Source organism: Salvelinus alpinus, chromosome 25 (genome assembly GCF_045679555.1).
Source record: "Salvelinus alpinus chromosome 25, SLU_Salpinus.1, whole genome shotgun sequence".
Classification (NCBI taxonomy): Eukaryota; Metazoa; Chordata; class Actinopteri; order Salmoniformes; family Salmonidae; genus Salvelinus; species Salvelinus alpinus.
Genome location: NC_092110.1, coordinates 10,748,846 through 10,772,577, shown reverse-complemented (window position 1 = coordinate 10,772,577; position 23,732 = coordinate 10,748,846). Strand labels below are relative to the sequence as shown.

At 43.7% G+C, this 23,732-nt stretch overlaps 1 protein-coding gene across 10 annotated transcripts in view; it reads right to left on the bottom strand.

Annotated features, from left to right (window-relative positions):
* Positions 1-20,961, bottom strand: part of LOC139553354 (apoptosis-stimulating of p53 protein 1-like) — a 41,133-nt gene extending 20,172 nt beyond the window's left edge. For 3 of the 10 annotated variants that reach the window (XM_071365592.1, XM_071365593.1, XM_071365594.1), the window contains exons 1-4: positions 14,843-15,136; positions 12,491-12,638; positions 9,796-9,915; positions 7,332-7,402 (exon numbers count right to left, since the gene is read on the bottom strand). In XM_071365592.1, the coding sequence (XP_071221693.1) occupies positions 7,332-7,402; positions 9,796-9,915; positions 12,491-12,638; positions 14,843-14,995 (492 nt within the window). In that variant the 5' untranslated portion in view covers positions 14,996-15,136. Of the gene's footprint in view, positions 1-2,810; positions 3,297-7,331; positions 7,403-9,795; positions 9,916-12,490; positions 12,639-14,842; positions 15,138-20,507 lie in introns of those variants that run through there. The other 7 variants (XM_071365591.1, XM_071365595.1, XM_071365599.1 and 4 more) reach the window with 5 other exon arrangements.
* Between the last annotated feature and the right edge of the window lie 2,771 nt (positions 20,962-23,732).

Genomic DNA, 23,732 nt, shown 5'->3' with positions numbered 1-23,732 from the left:
AGTTTGATTGTCTTCATTATTATTCTACAATGTAGAAAATAGTAAAAAATAAAGAAAAACCCCTGAATGAGTAGGTGTGTCCAAACTTTTGATAGGTACTGTACATAAACTCAGCAAAAAAAGAAACGTCCCTTTTTCAGAAACCTGTCTTTCAAGGATAACTCGTAAAAATCCAAATAACTTCACAGATCTTCATTGTAAATGGTTAAAACACTGTTTCCTATGCTTGTTCAAGGAACCATAAACAATTAATGAACATGCACCTGTGGAACGGTCGATAAGACACTAACAGCTTACAGACGGTAGGCAATTAAGGTCACAGTTATGAAAACTTAGGACACTAAAGAGGCCTTTCTACTGACTCTGAAAAACAGCAAAAGAAAGATGCCCAGGGTCCCTGCTCATCTGTGTGAACGTGCCTTAGGCATGCTGCAAGGAGGCATGAGGACTGCAGATGTGGCCAAGGCAATAAATTGCAATGTCTGTATTGTGAGACGCCTACGACAGCACTACAGGGAGACAGGACGGACAGCTGATCGTCCTCGCAATGGCAGACCACATGTAACAGCACGTCTTTCAGGATTGGTACATCCAAACATCACACCTGCAGGACAGGTACAGGATGGCAACAGCAACTGCCCTAGTTACACCAGGAACGCACAATCCCTCCATCAGTGCTCAGACTGTCCTCAATAGGCTGAGAGAGGCTGGACTGATGACTTGTAGGCCTGTTGTAAGGCAGATCCTCACCAGACATCACCGGCAACAACGTCGCCTATGGGCACAAACCCACCGTCGCTTGACCACACTGGACTGGCAAAAAGTGCTCTTCACTAACGAGTCGCAGTTTTGTCTGACCAGGGGTGATGGTCTGATTCGCGTTTATCATCGAAGGAATGAGCATTACATCAAGGCCTGTACTCTGGAGCGGGATCAATTTGGAGGTGGAGGGTCCGTCATGGTCTGGGGCGGTGTGTCACAGCATCATCGCACTGAACTTGTTGTCATTGCAGGCAATCTCAACGCTGTGCATTACAGGGAAGACATCCTCCTCCCTCATGTGTTTTCCTTCCTGCAGGCTCATCCTGACATGACCCTCCAGCATGACAATGCCACCAGCCATACTGCTCGTTCTGTGCGTGATTTCCTGCAAGACAGGAATGTCAGTGTTCTGCCATGGCCAACGAAGAGCCCAGATCTCAATCCCATTGAGCATGTCTGGGACCTGTTGGATTGGAGGGTGAGGGCTAGGGCCATTCCCCCAAGAAATGTCCGGGAACGTGCAGGTGCCTTGGTGGAAGAGTGGGGTAACATCTCACAGCAAGAACTGGCAAATCTGGTGCAGTCCATGAGGAGGAGATGCACTGCAGTACTTAATGCAGCTGGTGGCCACACCAGATACTGACTGTTACTTTTGATTTTGACCCCCCCTTTGTTTAGGGACACATTATTCAATTTCTGTTAGTCACATGTCTATGGAACTTGTTCACTTTATGTCTCAGTTGTTGAATCTTGTTATGTTCATACAAATATTTACACATGTTAAGTTTGCTGAAAATAAATGCAGTTGACAGTGAGAGGATGTTTCTTTTTTTGCTGAGTTTATAACTAGGAATAAAGTGACAGATAATAAACAGTAGCAGCAGAATACGTGATGAGTCAAAAGTTTAGTGCAAAAGGGTCAATACAGAAATTCCGGGTAGCTATTTGGTTGACTATTTAACTAACTATTTAGCAGTCTTAAGGCGTTGGGTAGAAGCTGTTTAGGGTCCTGTTGGTTCCAGAGCATCGGTAAGGCTAGCCGTGTGGTAGCAGAGAAAACAGTCTATGACTTGGGTAGCTAGAGTCTTTGACCATTTTTAGGGCCTTCCTCTGACACCCCCTTGTATAGAGGTCCTGGATACCAGGGAGTTAGCCACAGTGATGTACTTGGCCGTACGCACTACCCTCTGTAGCGCCTTGCTGTCGAATGCCAAGCAGTCGCCATACCAAGCGGTGATACAGCCAATCAAGATGTTCTCAATGGTGCAGCAGTATAACTTTTTAAGATTCTGAGGGCCCATGCCAAATCTTTTCAGCCCCCTGAAGGGGAAGAGGTGTTGTCGTGCCCCCTTCACGACTGTGTTGGTTGTGTGCTCCACTACAGCCCCGTCGATGTGAATGGGGGCGTGCTTGGCCCTATATTTCCTGTAGTCCACAATCAGCTCATTTGTCTTGCTGACATTGAGGGAGAGGTTGTTGTCCTGGCAACACACTGCCAGGTCTCTGACCTCCTCCCTATAGGCTGTCTCATCGTCATCATAGGTATGACTATAGCACTAGCTTAAATCATATGTCGTTTTAATCACACCCCACATGAATGGGGATCCTAAAGAAAAAGATGTAGGCTATAGAACATCTCTTACATATTTCAATTACACACACTAACGGGCAGCTATTTTTTAAATCAGTGCCATTTGACAATAATTTATTTAATTATGCAATTATGACATATTGCATGATCAGTAAAATCCAGAAAAATGCTGATATTCAAACATGTAATAGCCTAATCATCAGGGATTTGGGCATATCTTTTTCTTGCCTAGTTAAATAAAGATTAAATTAAATTAAATCAATTATATTATTAGCTTTTTATGCATGCCTTATGTTACCATTCCTAGCCTTTATAGCCTATTTGGCATACAATGAAATGCTATACAAACCAATAAAAACACATGAAAACATATAGGCAGACAATATGTGACCTGCCCGGAGAAACTTTACACCATGACAAAACATCACAGAGATCTCATTTAAATTGGTTTTATTACCTGGTGGGCGTCCCAGGTAATTCTGCAAGATCGCACCTTAATTTTGCTGCATTGTCCTTCAACTGTAAATTCCTGTACAGCCTCAACATGTTTCCACTCCATTCTTTTCAATCAAATCGTTCCTCTACTCATCCAGCCAACGTAGCCCCGGTCACCGAGCCAATGAATGACAATGCACCGATTCCTATCGCAACTTTCGCACTTGTCCGATGCGGTGATTTACGAGTCTCTTCCTACGGCTCAAGGAGCACGGTTTGTTATTCCCCTCGTGTCACGTTAGAACATGTAAACCAGCGTGCGCATTCCGTAAACAGGGAGGGCAAATCAAGTCCGTGACTCAGTCGGGATGAGATGGACCGGTATAGTTGTCACATCCATTTAGCCTGGCGAGTAACGGGTCACACTATATGTTCCTACAACAAACACCCCTAGCTACCTTTAAAAAAAAATTACGTTGGTTATAAGAACATCTCAAACATGTTTCAAAAGCGCCCATTCTTCGTCGCTGACGTGACTTTGTGACTGCGTAAGTTTTTCTCCCCTGTGAGGGATTTGTCCAATTTTGACGTGCCAGCAGTTCTTTTCACTCTCCCTCTCTCGCTCCTCCTCTCCTCTCTATGCTGCTGGAGCCGGACTGCAGCACGAGAACATCCCCTCCCTTTCCCATGCTCCTGCTGCCATAAAGTCTCTGCGCCACAGCTGTCTCCCGGACAGGTACTGGGACCCTCCTGATAATGCACATAATGGAAATTTAGGGGAAACAAAACCTTGTATTAATCTCGCGCCAATCATTCCAGCGCTTTCATGCATCATATTCTAAAATTGCTGTGATCTCAGAAATACAGATTACACTTCTTGCATAATAAATGTCATTCTCAATAGAACCTCAGAGTCAGTCTCAAACATAAATGGTATGTACAGTTGCTGCTTGCGCCACACACAAATCCCAATTCTAAGGACCTAATCATTATGACACCTAAACTGTCTTCAGTTTTGATTCCCCCAACCCCCCCCCCCCCCCCCCAACAAATGTACAATGGAAAAAGAGCAGATAATAATCTTTATCAACAAACCCTTGACCTGTTTTGACATAATCAAAGTTATTCCCTAACCCAGCTGTTATTTCTATAATTACACACAGTTGTGCAAACAAAGGTGTCAGTGTCATGTCAGCCATAAGGGTCCATCCAACCACTGCTGCCTGAGCCTTGCTCTGTTGTAGCCACAGCTCACTCCCTTACAATACATCCAGTAGCAGGATCATGTGAGGGTGGAGGCAGCACACTTCATGTCTAGGAGAAAGGGAGGAAGGAAATGAACATACAGAGAGATGTAGAGAGGGAGGATAAAGAAGAGGAGGGAAAGACACTGACAGACAATGAGATCAGCACAATGTGCTGGCGTAAGGAACTTCTGTTTCTCCCAAAGTTGCCTCTGTCTCCACACTGAACTTTCAACTTTCAGTCTGGTCGAGTTGTAACACTCTAGACTCTGGACCACATATGCCCATCCACAGGGTTCGGGTCTCGGCTTAGCCCTTCCTACCAGTCATTCATCCTTCAGTGTCTCCCCCCTAACATCTGCCTATACTGTCTGAAAACCCATAAAAAGATCAAAGGACGTTCAAATCTCCAATCTCCTTAAAAAAAAAGGATCACTTGGATTGAGTTGGCCTACATATAACTGATAAGACACACACTTTCCTGACAGTGAACTACTCCACCCTGTGAAGACAATGATGCACAGAGAGATATGAGGTTGCTAAGAATCAACATAGTACAGTAGACTATACTGTCAACTTTTTTTTAAATAAACCACTGACAGCCAACCACGACAAGCCCATGGGTTGCAGCTTGAGTGCCCCTTGATCAGAAAGAGACACCATGCTACATGTTATCAATTAACCGTAGTCCTGAGTGTCTCAGTTGCTAGATCATAGCGCTTGCAATGTCAGGATTCCAGTTGTGGCCACCCATACAAAAATGTTGCTTTGGATAAAAGTGTCTGCGAAATGGCATATTATTTATACACTATATATTCAAAAGTATGCGGACACCCTCTCAAAAGAGTGGATTCGGCTATTTCAGCCACACCCATTGCTGACAGGTATATAAAATCCAGCAGACACCCATGCAATCTCCATAGACAAACATTGGCAGTAGAATGGCTTTAATGATTGACTTTCAACGTGGAATCGTCATAGAATACCACCTTTCCAACAAGTCAGTTCGTCAAATTTCTGCCCTGCTAGAGCTGCCCCGGTCAACTGTACGTGCTGTTATTGTGAAGTGGAAACGTCTAGGAGCAACAACGGCTCAGCTGCGAAGTGGTAGGCCACACAAGCTCACAGAACAGGACCGCCGAGTGCTGATGCACGTAGCACGTAAAAATCGTCTGTCCTCAGTTGGAACTACTCACTACTGAGTTCCAAACTGCCTCTGGAAGCAACGTCAGAATAGGAACTGTACGTCGGGAGCTTCATGAAGTTGGTTTCCAAGGCCGAGCAGCCACACACAAACCTAAGATCACCATGCGCAATGCCAAGCGTCGGCTGGAGTGGTGTATAGCTCTGGAGGAGTGGAAAAGCGTTCTCTGGAGTGATGTATCACACTTCACCATCTGGCAGTCTGACGAATCTGGGTTTGGCGGATGCAAGGAGAACGCTACCTGCCCCAATGCATAGTGCCAACTGTAAACTGTAAAGTTTGGTGGATGAGGAATAATGGTCCGGGGATGTTTTTCATGGTTTGGGCTAGGCCCCTTAGTTCCAGTGAAGGGAAATCTAAACGCTACAGCATACAACGACATTCTAGACGATTCTGTGCTTCCAACTTTGTGGCAACAGTTTGGAGAAGGCCCTTTCTTGTTTCAGTATGATAATGCCCCCGTGCACAAAGCGAGGTCCAAACAGAAATGGTTTGTCGAGATCAGTGTGGAAGAACTTGCCTGGCCTGCACAGAGCCCTGACCTCAAACCCATCGAACACCTTTGGGATGAATTGGAACGCCGACTGAGAGCCAGGCCTTATTGCCCAACATCAGTGCCCGACCTCACTAATGCTCTTGTGTCTGAATGGAAGCAAGCCCCCGCAGCAATGGTTCCAACATCTAGTGGAAAGCCTTCCCAGAAGAGTGGAAGATGTTATAGCAGCAAAGGGGAGACCAACTCCATATTAATGCCTATGATTTTGGAATGAGATGTTCGATGAGCAGGTGTGCAGATACTTTTGGTTATGTAGTGTATTTACAGTAACCCCACCCCAGTAACTGTAACCTCAGCACACACACACACACACACACACACACACACACACACACACACACACACACACACACACACACACACACACACACACACACACACACACACACACCAGTGAGAATCAGCCCCCCAAAATGATCTTAAAACAGTTATTTCATGAGATAGTTGTAATCCATCAGGACTGACTGACTAAGAGAACCAGTCCTGAATAAAAGCACTCACAACTAAAGGTAGATGCACTGTCGCTAAACGTGTTAAGTTACTAAGCTAAATGATATACAAGGTTATCTGCCTCTTTTAATACATTCATGGCGGAATCTGAACTTGAAGATGTGCGCATGTAACTCAAATCAAATTCAACTTTATTTGTCACATTCACTGAATACAACAAGTGTAGACCTTACCGTGAAATGCTTACTTACAAGACCTTAACCAACTGGCTGTCAATGAAGGACATAAGCGAACGTTTGAGTGACAGATGAGTATCTCAGATCATAAACTGTGAAACTAAATGCAATTGCTTTTGAGCACTGCCTGGGGACAGCATCTAGGGGAAATTGTTGATATGTGACACAAAAATAATAGCCAAAGAAAGCAGTCAGGATTCCAGCCTGGGTCAGAGATGCCAGACCGTAGTAAGTTGAGCTTTATCTCCTGTTTTCACATGGACAAACTCTGAGGGAACTGTAATCATGCCTGTCACTAAGCCTTCTTCTAATCCTCTGTACTCTACAAACAACAACAGACACACACTCACTCACACACACTCACTCGAGCACAATCTAACACGCACAAAAACACACACACACACTTACTTACTTGAGCACACTAACACACACACCCACAGTCGCACAATCGAGCATACACACACACACACACACACACACACACACACACACACACACACACACACACACACACACACACACACACACACACACACACACACACACACACACACACACACACACACACACACACAGCAATGCACGCTCTGCCTCTCTCTCACAGTTAAAGACCCACTAAGAAAATCTCTTAAAGAGAGTGACCGAGGAAGTCCTTGGCATTACAGTAAAAACATTTTTTTTGGCCCTATGGATAGGAATTATTAAGACTTGAAATGCTAAATCATGACGCCATACAGCTTTCCTTCCCATTCACAAAGCTAATGAGCAGGCAGGCATTATGCCAGGAAGTGTGTTTGTTTACTGCAGTGTGTGAATGTGTGCATTTTGTGTGTGTTGTGTTGTGAGAACTTACCCTGTCCTCACAAGGCTGGTCTGAGCTCCCTCTACTGCCTTTGCTGGACTGGTCCTGAGAGAGCTGGCTCCCTGAATAGCAAAGAAGGACATTACATCAGACAACAGTGCACATAACCAGTCACTAACACAGTAGCGCAGTACAGCGTTAACAATATAGATTACAATGACCAATCAAGAATCTAGATCACACATGACTCAATAATGAAACGCAGAGGTCTACAAATCATGAGGAGAAAAACACATTCCTAACAAAATGACGTTGACATACACCTACTACACAGGATAACAATTGCTTCAGGATACAGCCCAGGACAAATCTATCACGAGTCAGACATCTGATCACTATCACCACAGCCATACCTTCTAGGACAACTCACTGCATTGCGGTCTCCTAACCAACTTCCAAACTCCCCTGTCACACTAGTCTCAGACTGGATAAGAGCAGATGCCTGGCGCGGAACAGTATAGTACAGCCCCCACAGAGCCCTCAGTCAGATAGTGATCTGGTCTAATGAGTCCAAACACTGAGCCAGAGCTGTCCAGGATCCAGTATTAAGTCTAATTATCATTGGTTGGTTCTCCGCTGGGCCGGCGCGCCGTGCCATGTGACTCCAGTCCAGAGTCATAAGGGAGGGGCGTTTGTCCTTAACCGTGGGATCCCAAACGGTTCGTTTACCCAACCGTCCCTCCCTCAGGCACTCAGTCCAGTGTCCTGGACTCTCTATTCTCTTTGGTGAAACAGCCCCCCCCCCCCAACTGTGTCATCTATAAATAGCTAGATGTTTAATTCCCTAAATCCTGGGCCTGAATCACTATGTGGGTAATCCTGTCAGTCAGCTGCAAATACCTCAACCTCAATGGGCCGGTCCTCATTACAATGCCCCTCAGGCAGGGCTATAGGAGGTTCAACGTTAATGGGCCAGTCCTCATTACACTATCCCCCAGGCAGGGCCTTAACATGTTCAACCTCAATGGGCCGACTTGTGCTCATTACAGTACAATGCCCCCCAGGCAGGGCCTTAGTACAGTATGTTCAACACGGATGGGTTTCTCTGTACTTGACTTCAACCTCAATGGGCCAGACCTGTCCTCATTGCAATGCCCACCAGGCAGGCCTGTAATTAGGAATGCTCTCCTGCAACAGGGTAATCAAATTAAGATCCTACATCTGTAGCATGTTCCACATGGCTGGATTTCTCTTGCCTTGACTGTACTGTACCTCCCCCTCTCTCTGTTTGAAGGTGGGCTGGGAGCCTCTGATACCTTATCCTCCCCTCTCAGGAAGTCAGTCTACAGTATAGATAGCTAACATGATAAGAACTAGTGAACAGCGGTAAAGCTCCTCTCTTTACTTAAGGCTAGTTCCAACTTCCCAGGCCTTTCTTCCACCCCTGGTTAGGCCCCAGTTCCCCAGCCCTCCACCCCTGGTCAGATCCCAGTAAGGCATCAGTCCCCCTGCCCTCCACCACAGGTCAGGTCCCAGTCAGGCACCAGTCCCCTGCCCTCCACCCCTGGCCAGGCCTCCACCCTCCTTAACCCTGCAGGCCTGGGTGTCTCTCTCTCTCTGATCCATCTCAGGTGCACCGGTCAGAGGAGGTCACAGGCGAGGAGACCAATTAGCCGCAAAAGAGATTAGTTACATAAAAGCCAGTCAGGCAGGCAGGCAGGCCAACCATTCAGAGCCATCACACACACACGCACACAAACACTCAGCCACGTGGAAAGGGACAGACAGAGCCAGTTATGTGTCATGGAAAAACAGGATTGAGAGCTCTAACAGGAACTCGGGAGCCAAAACAGAAACACACCTTCCTGTTCAAAGAAACAAAACAAAAGCACAGAGTATGTCCCAAATGGCATTCTATTCCATTTATAGTGCACTACTTTTGAGTCCTTTTGACCAGAGCCCTATGGGCACTGGTCAAAAGTAGTGCAGTATTTAGGGAATAGGGTGCCACTTGGGACACATACATTGAGCTGTTCCAGAATTGAGAGAATATACTGCTTTTCATGACAACCTTCTTTATGATAATGGCTTCTCAGTGAATGTCTGGTTTATATTATCTGATCTGTTACTAGCTAACTGAGAAACAGAATAAGTCTGCGTCAGAAATGGCACCCTATGTTCTATATGGAATAGGGTGCCTCTGTCCAAAAGTAGTGCACTCTATATGGAATAGGGTGCCTCTGTCCAAAAGTAGTGCACTCTATATGGAATAGGGTGCCTCTGGCCAAAAGTAATGCACTCTATAATGAATAGTTTCACTTCAGGTACAAAGGTAGCATACTATACAGGGAATAGCGTGCCATTTAAGATGTAGCCTAAGTCATGGGTCAAGCCTGAATGTGCTGTTATAACTCCATGTCACTCATTGTCATGTTTGGCTTGACAATGACAGTAATGGTGTTGGCAAGAGCATGAACAGATCTGGGACCAGGCCTGGCGAGGGCCAGTCACCCACCCTGGTTTCTGCTCTCTGAGGGGGAGTCTTCGTGTCTCAGGTAGAACCTGACCTCCATCCTCCTAGAACCCCACTTCTGCAGGTGCTCATACATCAGGTAGTCAAAGGGGATCACTCTCTCTGGGGAGGACAAGGAGAACAGAGTTATAATATACTGTAGTTATAATATATACAACACTAATGAGAGGATCACTCTATGGGAGGGAGAAGAAAACAGGAGTTGTTGTTAGACACATAGACTTGGGTAATTATCTATTGGTGATTGTAAAGTGACATGGTGGGTTGATTGCCCCTCAGCCCTGATGATCATTAGAGATTAACTAAGTACTTTCTATTAATAGAATAGGATAAACCACATAAGCCCCCACAGCTATACTCTGGCACTGACGCACTGTATTGGGTCGCGATGAAGAGAAATACCTGTCTTCAGTAAAGAACCCATGAAAGTCAGGCCAACCTTATTGGCACTGTAGCTAGCTACTCTATTTTCCCTCACTAGGGCATGTGTTCATGCGCTCCCTGGCCTGTGCAGCCGGGTTTGGGCTGTGAAAACATTGAAATAGAATTACGATTCCATTCAAGTCAACATTCTGTAGTGGGTGGACCGGCGGCCATATTGATTGTACCCATGAGTGTACTGTCAAATTGCTGTCTGCAGTCTGAGCTTCAAAAACAAAACTGCTGTGGTCTGAGGTGCTTTTTCTGTTCCAGTAATTCTATTTCTACGTGACGACAGGCCCACAGGCTATGTATGTAAACAAGCACCAGAGCCTGGAGGGTCATAGAGAGACATCCTGACCCACTTTCTATCCCGCCTCACTGTCTGTCTGGGACGTACAGGCTGCCTGAGACAAGAACATCATTGTTGTATGTCAGGGGCAGACCACCACTGCTTTTGTTCAGGGAGGGGAGAGGAGAGGGTCATTAGCCAAGTCAAATTTCTCAATGATGGCTGGCTGTCAATGTCTGTTTCCACATTTTGTTGTGTTACAGCCTGAATTTAAAATGTATTAAATTGAGATATTTTGGTCACTGGCCTACACACAATACTTTATTAATTGTTACAAATGAAAAGCAGTCTTGAGTTAGTAAGCATTCAACCCCATTTGTTATGACAAGAATAAATACATTCAGGAGTAAAACTTTGCTTAAAAAGTCACATAATAAGTTGCATGGACTCTGGGTGTTTAACATTATTTTTTAACCTCATCTCTGTACCCCACACATACAATTATCTGTAAGGTCCCTCAGTCGAGCAGTGAATTTCAAACACAGATTCAACCACAAAGACCAGTGAGGTTTTCCAATGCCTCTCAAAGTAGGGCACCTTTTGGTAGATGGGTAAAAAAAAAATAGACATTGAATTCCCTTTGAGCATGGTGAAGTCATTAATTACACTTTGGATGGTGTATTAATGCACCCAGTCTCTACAACGATACAGGTGTCCTTCCTAACACAGTTGCCAGAGAGAAAGGAAACCACTCAGGAGGCCAATAATGACTTTAAAGAGTTACAGAGTTTAATGGTTGTGATAGGAGAAAACTGAGGATGGATCAACAACATTGTAGTTTCTCCACAATCCTAGTGGAATGAAAAGAAGGAAGCCTGTACAGAATATAAATATTCTAAAACATGCATCCTGTTTGCAACAAGGCACTAAAGTAATACTGCAAAACAAATTGCAAAGCAATTCACTTTTTGTCCTGAATACAAAGTGTTATGTTTGGGGCAAATCCAAAACAACACAATACTGAGTAACACTCTCCATATTTTCAATCATAGTGGTAGCTGCATCATTTTATGGTTATGCTTGTAATCGTTAAGGACTGGGGAGTTTTTCAGGATAAAAAGAAATGGAATGGAGCTAAGCACAAGCAAAATCCTAGAGGAAAACCTGGTTCAGTCAGCTTTCAACCAGACACTGGGAGATTAATTCACCTTTCAGCAGGACAATAACCTTAAACACAAATCTACACTGGTGTTGCTTACCAAGAAGACAGTGAATGTTCCTGAGTAGCCGAGTTACAGTTTTGATTTAAATCTATGTCAAGATCTGAAAATTTGTTGTCTAGCACTGATCAACAACCAATTTGACAGTGCTTGAAGAATTGTGAAAAGAATAATGGCCAAATGTTGATCATTGCTATCAAGGTGTGGGAAGCTCTTAGAGACTTATCCAGAAGGACTCACAGCTGTAATCACTGACAAATGTGATTCTAACATGTATTGACTCAGGGTGTTGAATACTTATCTAATCAAGATATATTAGTGTTTATTTTTCATATTTCTTTTACAAATGTAAGAATGTTTCTTTAGAGTATTTTGTGTAGATCTTTAACAAAAAACAGTTTGCAACACAACAAAATGTCGAAAAAGTCAAGGCACTGTATATCAAGACAATCAGTTGAATAGATTCATGCAAAACTTGGAAGAAATCACTACAAGTTCATTTTAAGAAAGTCACGAAGCAGAGACCAACTATAAAAAAAAAAATACAGTGCTTTGCTAAATATCTGTAAAGCTAAGATTTTCAACTTGTCACTTTGCTCAGTGCATTTAGAGCTTGTGACGAAGCTCAACACCAGTCAGTCAGTGTAGCAATAAAGCAGTCAGTTAGTTAATCCCAGAGGTTAGGGGTTGAAGATTAGGTTAGATAGGTTCGAGGTTAGAGGCTAAAGATGAAAGCATCACTTACCTTTTCCCTTCCAGACCTCAGCCAGGTGACACCCGTTCTCTCCGGCCTCCTTACAAAACTCAACCACATTCTTACAAGTGGTCTCTGGGGTGATGGGCACCTCTGTCAGCATCTGCTGGCTGTCACTCAGGTACACTGTCAGGATCATCTGCATGAGGGAGACATAGAGAAATAGCTTGTTAAACGTACTATGTATCTCTGACAAAGCATAGCCTGGGCTCATACTGTATATGCCTTAGCAAACTCTTATATCGTAGTCATGAAGAGTTGGCTACAGCACATACATACCTGGGATCAAGCTACTGACTGGGATCAGACTACTGGTAATATCTACACAACGTACATATGCCAGGAATTTGAATGCATGTAACCCAGGGAGGAAAGCTCTTGAATTACAGGAAATGTCCCCTTAGCTCCGGTTGCCCTCTAACCTAAATACATTTACATCAAATGCTTTGCCTTAAAGACAGAGGCACTCAGGAGGGAGAGAGAGAGACTATTGAAGACTGAGCTGAGCTATAAACATTAGAGGAGAGATATTACAAGCGCAAAGATATTACAGGCAGACTGCCAAACCAACATGCTTAAAGTAAGAGTGATTTGGTGGCATCATGACAAGTTTGCTTCCGTTAGTGCCTACAACCTATTGGTAAATAAAAACAAGATCGGTTATTGAAATTCCTAGCACAAAAAAAAGAGGCAACACGAAGGTGTGTGTGTGTGTGTGTGTGTGCGTGCCTGTAATACAGTATTTGCTCTCAATAAAGAGTACTGAGAAACCACATATATAAATAGGATTTCCTGGTAAAATGAGAGGTGACGTCCTCATTTCCAGATTGACAATCTGTAGTAAACGGAAATGGGGGATAATCTGCTAAATTTAGGATTAATCTGCAAATTTGGGTTGCGGAATCCAAATATGTTCCTCTCTAAATGTCATACCCCCCTTCCTGCTGCAGCGGATACTTCCACTATAGGATTGACATAGACAGAGGTGCTTGACACTGGTCCCTTGGCCTGTATAAACCATCTGTATAAACCCTCTGCCTCCACTCTGTAGTGGCTCAGCCCAGCCCCATAAACATGTCTAAACCACAGACACACCGACCGAGACAAGCCCTGCAACGGGGCCGCACGTCCAGTCCAAGATGTAAGGTAATCTCTCACTGCCAGAGCACACGCACAGACACGGACAGATAGATTGAGAGGAGGAATTCTGTAAGGCGCAGATTACAACATAGAGAGCACTATAATAATGAGATTATAAACATGTGTATGTCTGTGTCCACGGGGTGACAAGTGAAAACATACACCGAGAGAGAGAGTGAGTGAGAGTGAGAGTGAGAGTGAGAGTGAGAGTGAGAGAGAGAGAGAGAGAGAGAGAGAGAGAGAGAGAGAGAGAGAGAGAGAGAGAGAGAGAGAGAGAGAGAGAGAGAGAGAGAGAGAGAGAGCAAAAACAAATCCAGGAAGGGAAGGTTATTGTAGGGGGAAAAGGATAAACTATGTTTTTCTCCGTAGGGATTGGCCTGTAGTAGTATCGACTACTAAAACATTCTATCAAACAAGAACCAACCAACCAACAAGGTTGAGAAAACCCAAACCAGTCCTGAACTCATCATCGGTGCTAAATATTCTCTTGACACACAGGAACGTGTTTGCCAACACGCATGCATCTGTGATCTACTCTGTCCTGCATCTCTTAATCTGCCCAGAGATGCTGTTATCTCTCAATGAAAGGTCAGAAACCAGACAGAAAAAAAGCTAAAAGAGGGGCTAAACCTACCTCTGCCTAATTGTATTAAACACTCACACTGAGCAGCCTACTACACGTTAGTTCTGCATAGGAGAGCCAGCCAGACACACACAGTAACATGTTAACATTCATAATAAACTTTCACACAGTCAAGTAACATTGTATACCTACAAAAAGAAACCACACATAAGCCTAACACCTAGAATCTAATCCCCTTGAAAAGTATGTGCAAAAAGATACAATACACATTCATATGCATCAGCAACATTCTGTACTCAACCACATACATACTGTGCCTTTCCTGTCTCCTGTCCCTTCATCCGAACTACACTCATTCACTAACAAAAACATCAACAGCCCACCAACCTCTTAAACTTGCACAAACACTTAACATACAAGCACACTCTCCAGCTTCCGAAAATGACTCCTAGCCAGCTGTGAATGCCTTTTGCTATTTTAAGCAGCAGCACATGGGTACCGTCAGAGTCAGACTCAAAGCTGGACAGGACAGAACAGCGGCAGCGCCCACCTCCCAGCCAGTCCAGTGCTACAGCTATAACCCTGTGTCTGTCTGTCTGTCCGTCCGTCTGTCGGTTCACCTTAGCCGCCCTGCATGGTGTCTTCCTGCCCTGGTTTCTCAGCTGCTGTGGCTGCGGCCCGGGACGGACCCTCTGGAGCCAGGCCTTGTCCTTGTCCTTGTCCTTGGTTACACTAACCAGACTGTGCAGCACCATGCTGAAGAACTTCTTCATAGAGCCGGAGGGAGAAGACTCACACAGGCAGACAGATGGACAGGAGGGCAGGCAGGGCTGAGAGAGACTCACTGCGTGTCTGTCTGTGTGCACGGGTCTCCAAGTGTGTGCGTGTGGGTGACACCAGGCACAAGGCAGGAGAAGGGTAGGGGTGGGGGTGTCAGTGACTGAACGTGAGGAGCGTAGTCAAGGTGGGGGTGGTGATAAATGCAGCCAGAGCCAGTGCCAGGCAAGGGGTAGGGGTAATATAACGTGGCCGGCCCCCTTCAGAATGAGATTCCCTAGGAACAGGAACAGCCGTAGGGCTGAGAGAGATAAGAGGCGCCTGGTGACACTAACCAGACCAGGCTGTCACTGTCACAGGGCATCAATAGGAGGAACAGGACACTCAGTGACCACAGACACATAATCATCCAGCTAAACAACACACAGAAGCATCCAGGCTGTATCACAACCGGCCGCGATTGGGAGTCCCGTAGGGCGGAGCACAATTGGCCCAACGTCGTCGGGTTTGGCCGGTGTAGGCCGTCATTGTAAATAAGAATTTGTCCTTAACTGACTTGCCTAGTTAAATAAAGGTTATGTCAAATTAAATTAAATTAAATTAAACACACACACAGAGGCACACACATTCTGACTGTTCAAACGTTCAAATGTTCCAGCAGCTACATAACTTTTTATTTTTTATTTAACCTTAATTTAACTAGGCTAGTCAGTTAAGAACAAAATCTTAATTACAATGACGACCTACCCTTAAACTTAAACCTGCTGAGAGGACAAAACTACAATAATTCCATTTGTTAGAGAACAAATGATCCCATCCCATCTCATATATTCTTTCTCTATTCTCATTCACTTGATTTTTGGTCTGAAGAAGGGCAGAATGGATCTCCTGACTGATTTCCATGAAGCCCAAATCTAATGGTTGTGCCAGCAGCATCCCGGGCCTGAGGACACAAAGCAGGTGTTGTCGCAGTGGGCCTGGAGCTGGGCTGACTGATGAACCACTGCCTGGAAACAAATCCCTGTGATGCACAGTTTACCCTGTTACTCAGACCTCATCTACCAGGCAGAGAGAGATAGAAAGTGAGTGTGAGTGTGTGTGTGCGCGTGCGTCTGTGTGCGCGTGTGTGCAAAACCCTTCTAATATCCACTTCTGATTCAGAGGCAGTCCTATGGGGCAAGATGTTTATAAACAACGTGTCTTAAGCTCCTTAAAAGGAATACCGCCGAGGCATCAAACGAACCACATGAAAAGTATAACAAATCATTAGAGAGATTTGAGATACAGTATCTCCTTATCAGTGGATGGATTTGCAACATGTCTGATTGGTGAAAGACATAGTGTGTGTGCACTACTTTTAACCAGGTCCCAGGACAGACAACAGAGATAAGAACACAAAATGCAGACAGACAGTGTGAGGTTTCAGAGTCAGACACATTGGGACTGACCCGGACCAACCAACCGACACCTGATTTAGTGTCCTGGCTGGCTCCCCTGTGCAGCACAGAACAGAACAGTCAATAAAGTCTCCATAGCAACCACTGTGTCTGTGGAAACACGCTTGCCTGGCACCCCTAGAAAAGATCCCAGACAGACAGTCCTGTTCTTCTTGAGATTGTGGAAGTTAAACACAGGACATGACTGTAAACAACACTCTCCATCCTCAGTCTATTCAATGGAGCTGACAGCCTCCCATTCACACAGCTGACATACATGCCTAGTGGGTTAGCACATTGACGCGGGACTGGGGGGGAGTGTTTACCATTAAGTCAAGAGGTTGAATGGAAGGTTCCGTTTTTATAAGGTGAGGATCGGAACCTAGTTTGTTTTGGTTCGGATGTATAGCTTTCTCTGTGATAGAACCCTGCCTTGGAGCAGCTGACATAGACTAGCACTGTTTGCTCCATGTTCTGCTACAAACAGAAATGTACTTTATCCTCTAGTTGGCGAGATCACGGTTGGGTTGAATTCCATTTCAATTCAGTCAGTTCAGCAAGTAAACAGAATTTCCAAATCCAATTTTCCTCTGTGATTTCCCCCCCAATTGGAATTGGAATTTCACTTTACTTCCTTAATGGACTGAATTGAAATGGTATTGACCCAAAACCTGAGAGAGAAGCATCAATACAAATGGCACATGGCAGGGCAGGAGTCATAACAACGACAGCTCCCTGCAGCTCGACTACACAGTGATGTCATGCGTCACTTACACTAATGAGAGCTGAGGAGGAGATTTTTAGACTCTGCCCTGATATGATCGAGGAAGAGAAGGAGGGGGACTCTCACTATAACAACAACAGTAAGTCAGTAAATTAAACAGGTTAAGTCTGTAAGCCTACAACTGGCTACTGGTCAAGTCATGAGATGAGATGAGAGCGTACAAAATGGCTCACGATCAAAATCAGCCAGTTAACTACTAGAGGGCTCTGAACTTCATATTTGGCTTGTAACACTGCCATTGTAGTAGGTTATATGCTATTGGTTGTGATGTTTATAATACTCAAACTCCCAATGATAATTCATGTACAACCCAGTCAATTTTCCATGGAGGTTCAGCAGCTCAAAATAAGACTTATGATAATACTCAGTCCACTAGCAGCTTGTCTTTTCTGACTATTCCACCCAAATGGTAAATTCCGCTGTCTGTTTAAAAGCTATGAGAGGGGTTGTAAATCTGGGTGGAAATAAAGGGAATAGGGAGGGAGTACAGTTGAAGTCGGAAGTTTACATACACCTTAGCCAAATACATTTAAACTCAGTTTTTCACAATTCCTGACATTTAATCCTAGTAAACATTCCCTGTCTTAGGTCAGTTTGGATCACCACTTTATTTTAAGAACATGAAATGTCAGAATAATAGCAGAGAGAATGATTTATTTCAGCTTTTATTTCTTTCATCACATTCCCAGTGGGTCAGAAGTTTACATACACTCAATTAGTATTTGGTAGCATTGCCTTTAAATTGTTTAACTTGGGTCAAACGTTTCGGGTAGCCTTCCACAAGCTTCCCACAATGAGTTGGTTGAATTTTGGCCCATTCCTCCTGACAGAGCTGGTGTAACTGAGTCAGGTTTATAGGCCTCCTTGCTCGCACATGCTTTTTCAGCTCTGCCCACAAATTTTCTATAGGATTGAGGTCAGGGCTTTGTGATGGCCACTCCAATACCTTGACTTTGTTGTTCTTAAGCCATTTTGCCAGAACTTTGGATATATACTTGGGGTCATTGTCCATTTGGAAGACCCATTTGCGACCAAGCTTTAACTTCCTGACTGATGTCTTGAGATGTTGCTTCAATATATCCACATAATTTTCCTACCTCATGATGCCATCTATTTTGTGAAGTGCACCAGTCCCTCCTGCAGCAAAGCACCCCCACAATATGATGCTGCCACCCCCGTCCTTCACGGTTGGGATGGTGTTCTTCGGCTTGCAAGCCGCTCCCTTTTTCCTCCAAACATAACGATGGTCATTCTGGCCAAACAGATCTATTTTTGTTTCATCAGACCAGAGGACATTTCTCCAAAAAGTACAATCTGTCCCCATGTGCAGTTGCAAACCGTAGTCTGGCTTTTTTATGGAGGTTTTGGAGAAGTGGCTTCTCCTTGCTGAGCGGCCTTTCAGTTTATGTCGATATAGGACTTGTTTTACTGTGGATATCGATACTTTTGTACCTGTTTCCTCCAGCCTCTTCACAAGGTCCTTTGCTGTTGTTCTGGGAAAGTACGTTCATCTCTAGGAGACAGAACTCATCTCCTTCCTGAGTGGTTTGACGGCTGCGTGGTCCCATGGTGTTTATACTTGCGTACTATTGTTTATACTTGCGTACTATTGTTTATACTTGCGTACTACAGATGAACGTGGTACCTTCAGGCATTTGGAAATTTCTCCCAAGGATGAACCAGACTTGTGGAGGTCTACAATTGTTTTTCGGAGGTCTTGGCTGATTTCTTTTGATTTTCCCATGATGTCAAACAAAGAGGCACTGAGTTTGAATGTAGGCCTTGAAATACATCCACAGGTACACCTCCAATTGACTCAAATGATGTCAATTAGCCTATCAGAAACTTCTAAAGCCTTGACATCATTTTCGGGAATTTTCCAAGCTGTTTAAAGGCCCAGTCAACTTAGTGTATGTAAACTTCTGACTCACTGGAATTGTGATACAGTTAATTATAAGTGAAATAATCTGTCTGTAAACAATTGTTGGAAAAATGTATTGTGTCATGCACAAAGTAGATATCCTAACCGACTTGTCAAAACTATAGTTTGTTAACAAGAAATGTGTGGAGTGGTTGAAAAAGAGTTTTACTGACTCCAACCTAAGTGTATGTAAACTTCCGATTTCAACTGTAATTGTAAGGGAGAGATAGGAGGACTACCTTAGCAGTCGGACTATAGGGGCGAGCGAGATGGGCTTGTGCAGAGCTGAAAGCTCATCTGGTGTGGGAAATTACCCAGAAATTCAGCCATCTCACCCAACCTCTGTGACGCACAGCGAGGCCGTCCCAGACCATCACAATCCACAGGCTAATCCCTTCCGTCATTCAAACAGCAACTGACTGACTCTCTCTCTCCAGCCTGGTCTCCTCTCCACGCAGCCGCAGGAGGGTAAAGCACACTCTAACACTGATAAAGCACACTCTAACCTCCATGTCAACTTGTTTTGACATTGCATTGTTGTTTTTAGCTGTATACATGATGTATTTTGGATGTTTCCAGTGTATTTGGATTACTTTCAGACAATGCGATTAATTGCACTATTTTTTTGTTGTTGCAAAAGTAGCTATGCAATTCTGAACTTTCAACCCACTTCCCTGCCTCGTTAATTATATAAGTAAAAAATTGCTCAAAGAGCAAAAGCCAATTAGCAGGCATGAGGAGAGCCTTGTTGGAACCGTGTGTGTGTGTGTGTGTGTGTTCTTTCTTACACTGACATCAGCTACTGGTGGACTGACACTGACAGGGAGGTTACAGGTCATGGTGAATGTGCGTCACTGTGTGGGTGATCACCAGAATTGCCTGTCTGTCACTGTTGTGTGGGGATCTTACATCGGCTACCCTAAAAGTCTGCCTTACTCCCCTTAATGTTCACTCTCTCTCTGTGTAGTTGTATAGGCAGGCAGAGAGTTGAGAATATGCATAGATCAGTGGTCTATCAAGTGATGTTTAATCATAGTAAAAAAAATGATATTGCAGTGATTTGTCTCATTCACCACCTGCTCACACTCTCTCACACACACACACACACACACACAAACACACACCACTCAAACACAAAAGGTGGACATTGTAATTGATGGGAGTACTGTAGCTCATCCACCACTCAAATTTGCAGACTCACAATCCATATGTAGCCTAAAGTTAATTATATATTTTTTTATTAGAGCTCATTTGTTCCAAGCTATTCATTCCACAGGCATTTATTAATTCAATCCACAATCTATTTCCAAGACCTCTCAAAGTTAAAAAAATTATATATTCTCTTCTATCTGATTACTTTTACTTACCGGCATCATGACTGCAGTGAAACAATAAATATGTTTATTCCAGCCAATCTCTTGGAGTAACACACTCCTCTGTCTGCCTTCTTTGCCTCCCCTAGCCTATGTTGCCGGACAGGCCGGTCCGAATAACCGGTCGGTAGAATCTGCGTCGCGCTCCAGAATCAGATATAATCGTCCTAAAGTAACGATGCTTGATCCCACAGAGACGCACACAGACGCTGAAGGCGAAGTGTGTCACTGCACGCAATAGTCACAGAACATCACACAGCCTAGTTGGGTGGCATGTTGTTTCAGGGAATTTGCTGCTAAGCGTTACGCTGTAATGACAGTGATTGAACGAGTGCACGCCACAAATAATTCACCGATTGCCTTTACACGATTCGACTGCCCTCCCGCGTGCTCTAATATGTAGGATAATCCAAGGACAGGACACGGACTGGGACAGACCAAGTCCGCCCCCCAAAAAATTAACAAAGACTATTGCTCTGATCTTGGTTATCCGTGAGATAGTAGCCAATTAAAAATGTTGACCCAAACTCTCTAACGTAGACTTAATATCAAGGGAAAAAATGGACATGTCAAACCACAACAACGTTAGTTTGACTTTCAAGCCCAGACTGGTCTCATAGACTAGACGTAACATAGTAAATGTAAATCCGAGACACTGACATTAGTATATGTTACGCTTAGTGTGGTTACATAACATGGAAGGTTACTTAACGCAAAAACGAAAGGATGGTGGTTCGGTAGGAGTATAACATGAACATCTAGCAACCCAAAGGTTGATTGTTCGAATGTCATCACGGACAACTTTAGCATTTTAGCTAATTAGCAACTTTGCAACTATTTAATACTTTCTTGCTACTTTGCAACTACTAGTCCTCGTTGATGTGACAAAGAAAATCTATATAGAACAAAACTAACTGTTTTAAATGCACAAGATAATGCAACCCACTCTCCATCAGCAGGGGACAAACGTCAGTGACAGGCATGCTTCACACAGAGAGAGGAATGATAACATTGTACTATTTTGAGGTTGATGCAAAAATATATATACTGATTAACCTCATAAAATAGGCTACCAGAGTATTTGTCCTTTAGTTCAGTTGTTTTAACTCTAAACCAAGTTTATCTGCATGAGAGCAGTTTCAAAACAAGGATGATGCAGATTTAAATGGAACTTCAGTGTCATCTTGTGTCCATACTGTGAAATTAGTTGCTTGCAAGGATGTGTCTAAATGAAGCAGCCTAAACAAATAGTTAGCCCTTTATCTATAGTTAGTTGCAGGGAAGGGGAAACAATTTATTGGATTCAATAAACCGTCATTGTTAAGTAACATAGTAGATGCAGTGAACAGTTGGGAGCTGTGAGTTGATGGTTCGGATTACGGGATGCCAAGGTCATATTTTTTCGATATTCTGGTCCAGTTAAAGGGTTGTTCAGATTCACTTAGATCTGTGGACCATACTTTTGGTCAGAATATGAGCTTTTCAAAAGTTGTTTATATATTATAGAGATCAGTCCTTTTGGGAGCCCAGATACTTTAGTTATAAATCCCATCATTAGATGGTTTGGTAGTTGGGTTTCCCAAGGGACTCCATAGGCCAGCATAGCTGACCTAAGTTTTAAATATAGAAAAAAGGAGTTGCCTGGTAATGTGCATGTGTCTTTCAAATCTTGGAATGTTCTCACACCATTACTGTCCATGATATCGGCAAGGGTACGGATTGCACATTTGTACAATTGGGAGGATGCAAATGGCCGCCCTCCAGATCGCAAGGCATTATTGTGAAATAATGGAGTATGGGCATGCTATTATGATTTCCAATTACATCGTTTTTCAATTTTGCGCCAAAATAGAAATTGTGTGAGCAGTAATAGGACGAAAGCATAGTTATTATTGTTTAAGGGACATTCAGTGAAGACCACCTCTTCCAGGGCAATTGGAGACACCATATATCTCTGTTCTCAGCCAGGGGGCGGAAGAATCATGTCTAAACCAATTTAGGATGGGGCGAAATGCTAGAGCCTGAAAATACAATTTAAAGTTTGATACAAATAGTCCTCCTACATATTTCCCTCTTTGTAAGTTTTTTAATTGTATCGGAGATCGCTTACCTTGGCATATACATTTTTAAGCCGCAGCAGGCATTTTATCCCAATAGCCAAAAGGGAAAGACATGGGAAGCATTAAACTACATTGCCTATTTTGACAATAGATATTCTGCCGGTTAAAGCAACTGGGATATTAGTCCATCTACTGAGGTCGGATTGAATTGATGTGAGCTTTCTGTTAAAGTTTCTGCCAATGGTTTGATCTAAGGAAGGAAATACACTATACAGTGCCTTTGGAAAGTATTCAGACCCCTTGACTTTTTCCACATTTTGTTACGTTACAGCCTTATTCTAAAATGGATTAAATAAAACAAAATCCTCATCAATCTACACACCATACCCCAGAATGGCAAAGTAAAAACAGGTTTTTAGAAATGTTTGCTAATTTATACAAAATTCAAAACAGAAATATCTTATTTACATAATTATATGAGACTCAAAATTGAGCTCAGGTGCATCCTGTTTCCATTGATCATCCTTGAGATGTTTTTACAACTTGATTGGATTTGGAAAGGAACACACCTGTCTATTTAAGGTCCCACAGTTGATAATGCATGTTAGAGCAAAAGCCAAGCCATTAGGTCAAAGGAATTGTCCGTAGAGCTCTGAGACAGGATTGTGTCGAGGCACAGATCTGGGAAGGGTACCAAAACATTTTTGCAGCATTGAAGGTCCCCAAGAACACAGTGGCCTCCATCATTCTAAGGAGAAGGGCCTTGGTCTGGGAGGTGACCAAGAACGCGATGGTCACTCTGACAGAGTTCCTCTGTGGGGATGGGAGAACCTTCCAGAAGGTCAACCATCTCTGCAGCACTCCACCAATCAGGCCTTTATGGTACAGTGGCCAGACGGAAGACACTCCTCAGTAAAAGGCACATGACAGCCCGCTTGGAGTTTGCCAAACGGCACCTAAAGACTCTCTTTACCATTCCTTTAATTAACTTATGGGATACAATTATCTTAAAATGGAGTTATCAATGGTTGTAATTCACATTTTCTTTGTTATTTTAATTTAACTGGCAGTGTTGTTTTTTACGCATGTGAGTTGTGTCAAAAGGGAAGAAGTGTATTGTTGTTGTTTTGTTTTTGTCTTTCTTCAATACAAATCTCAC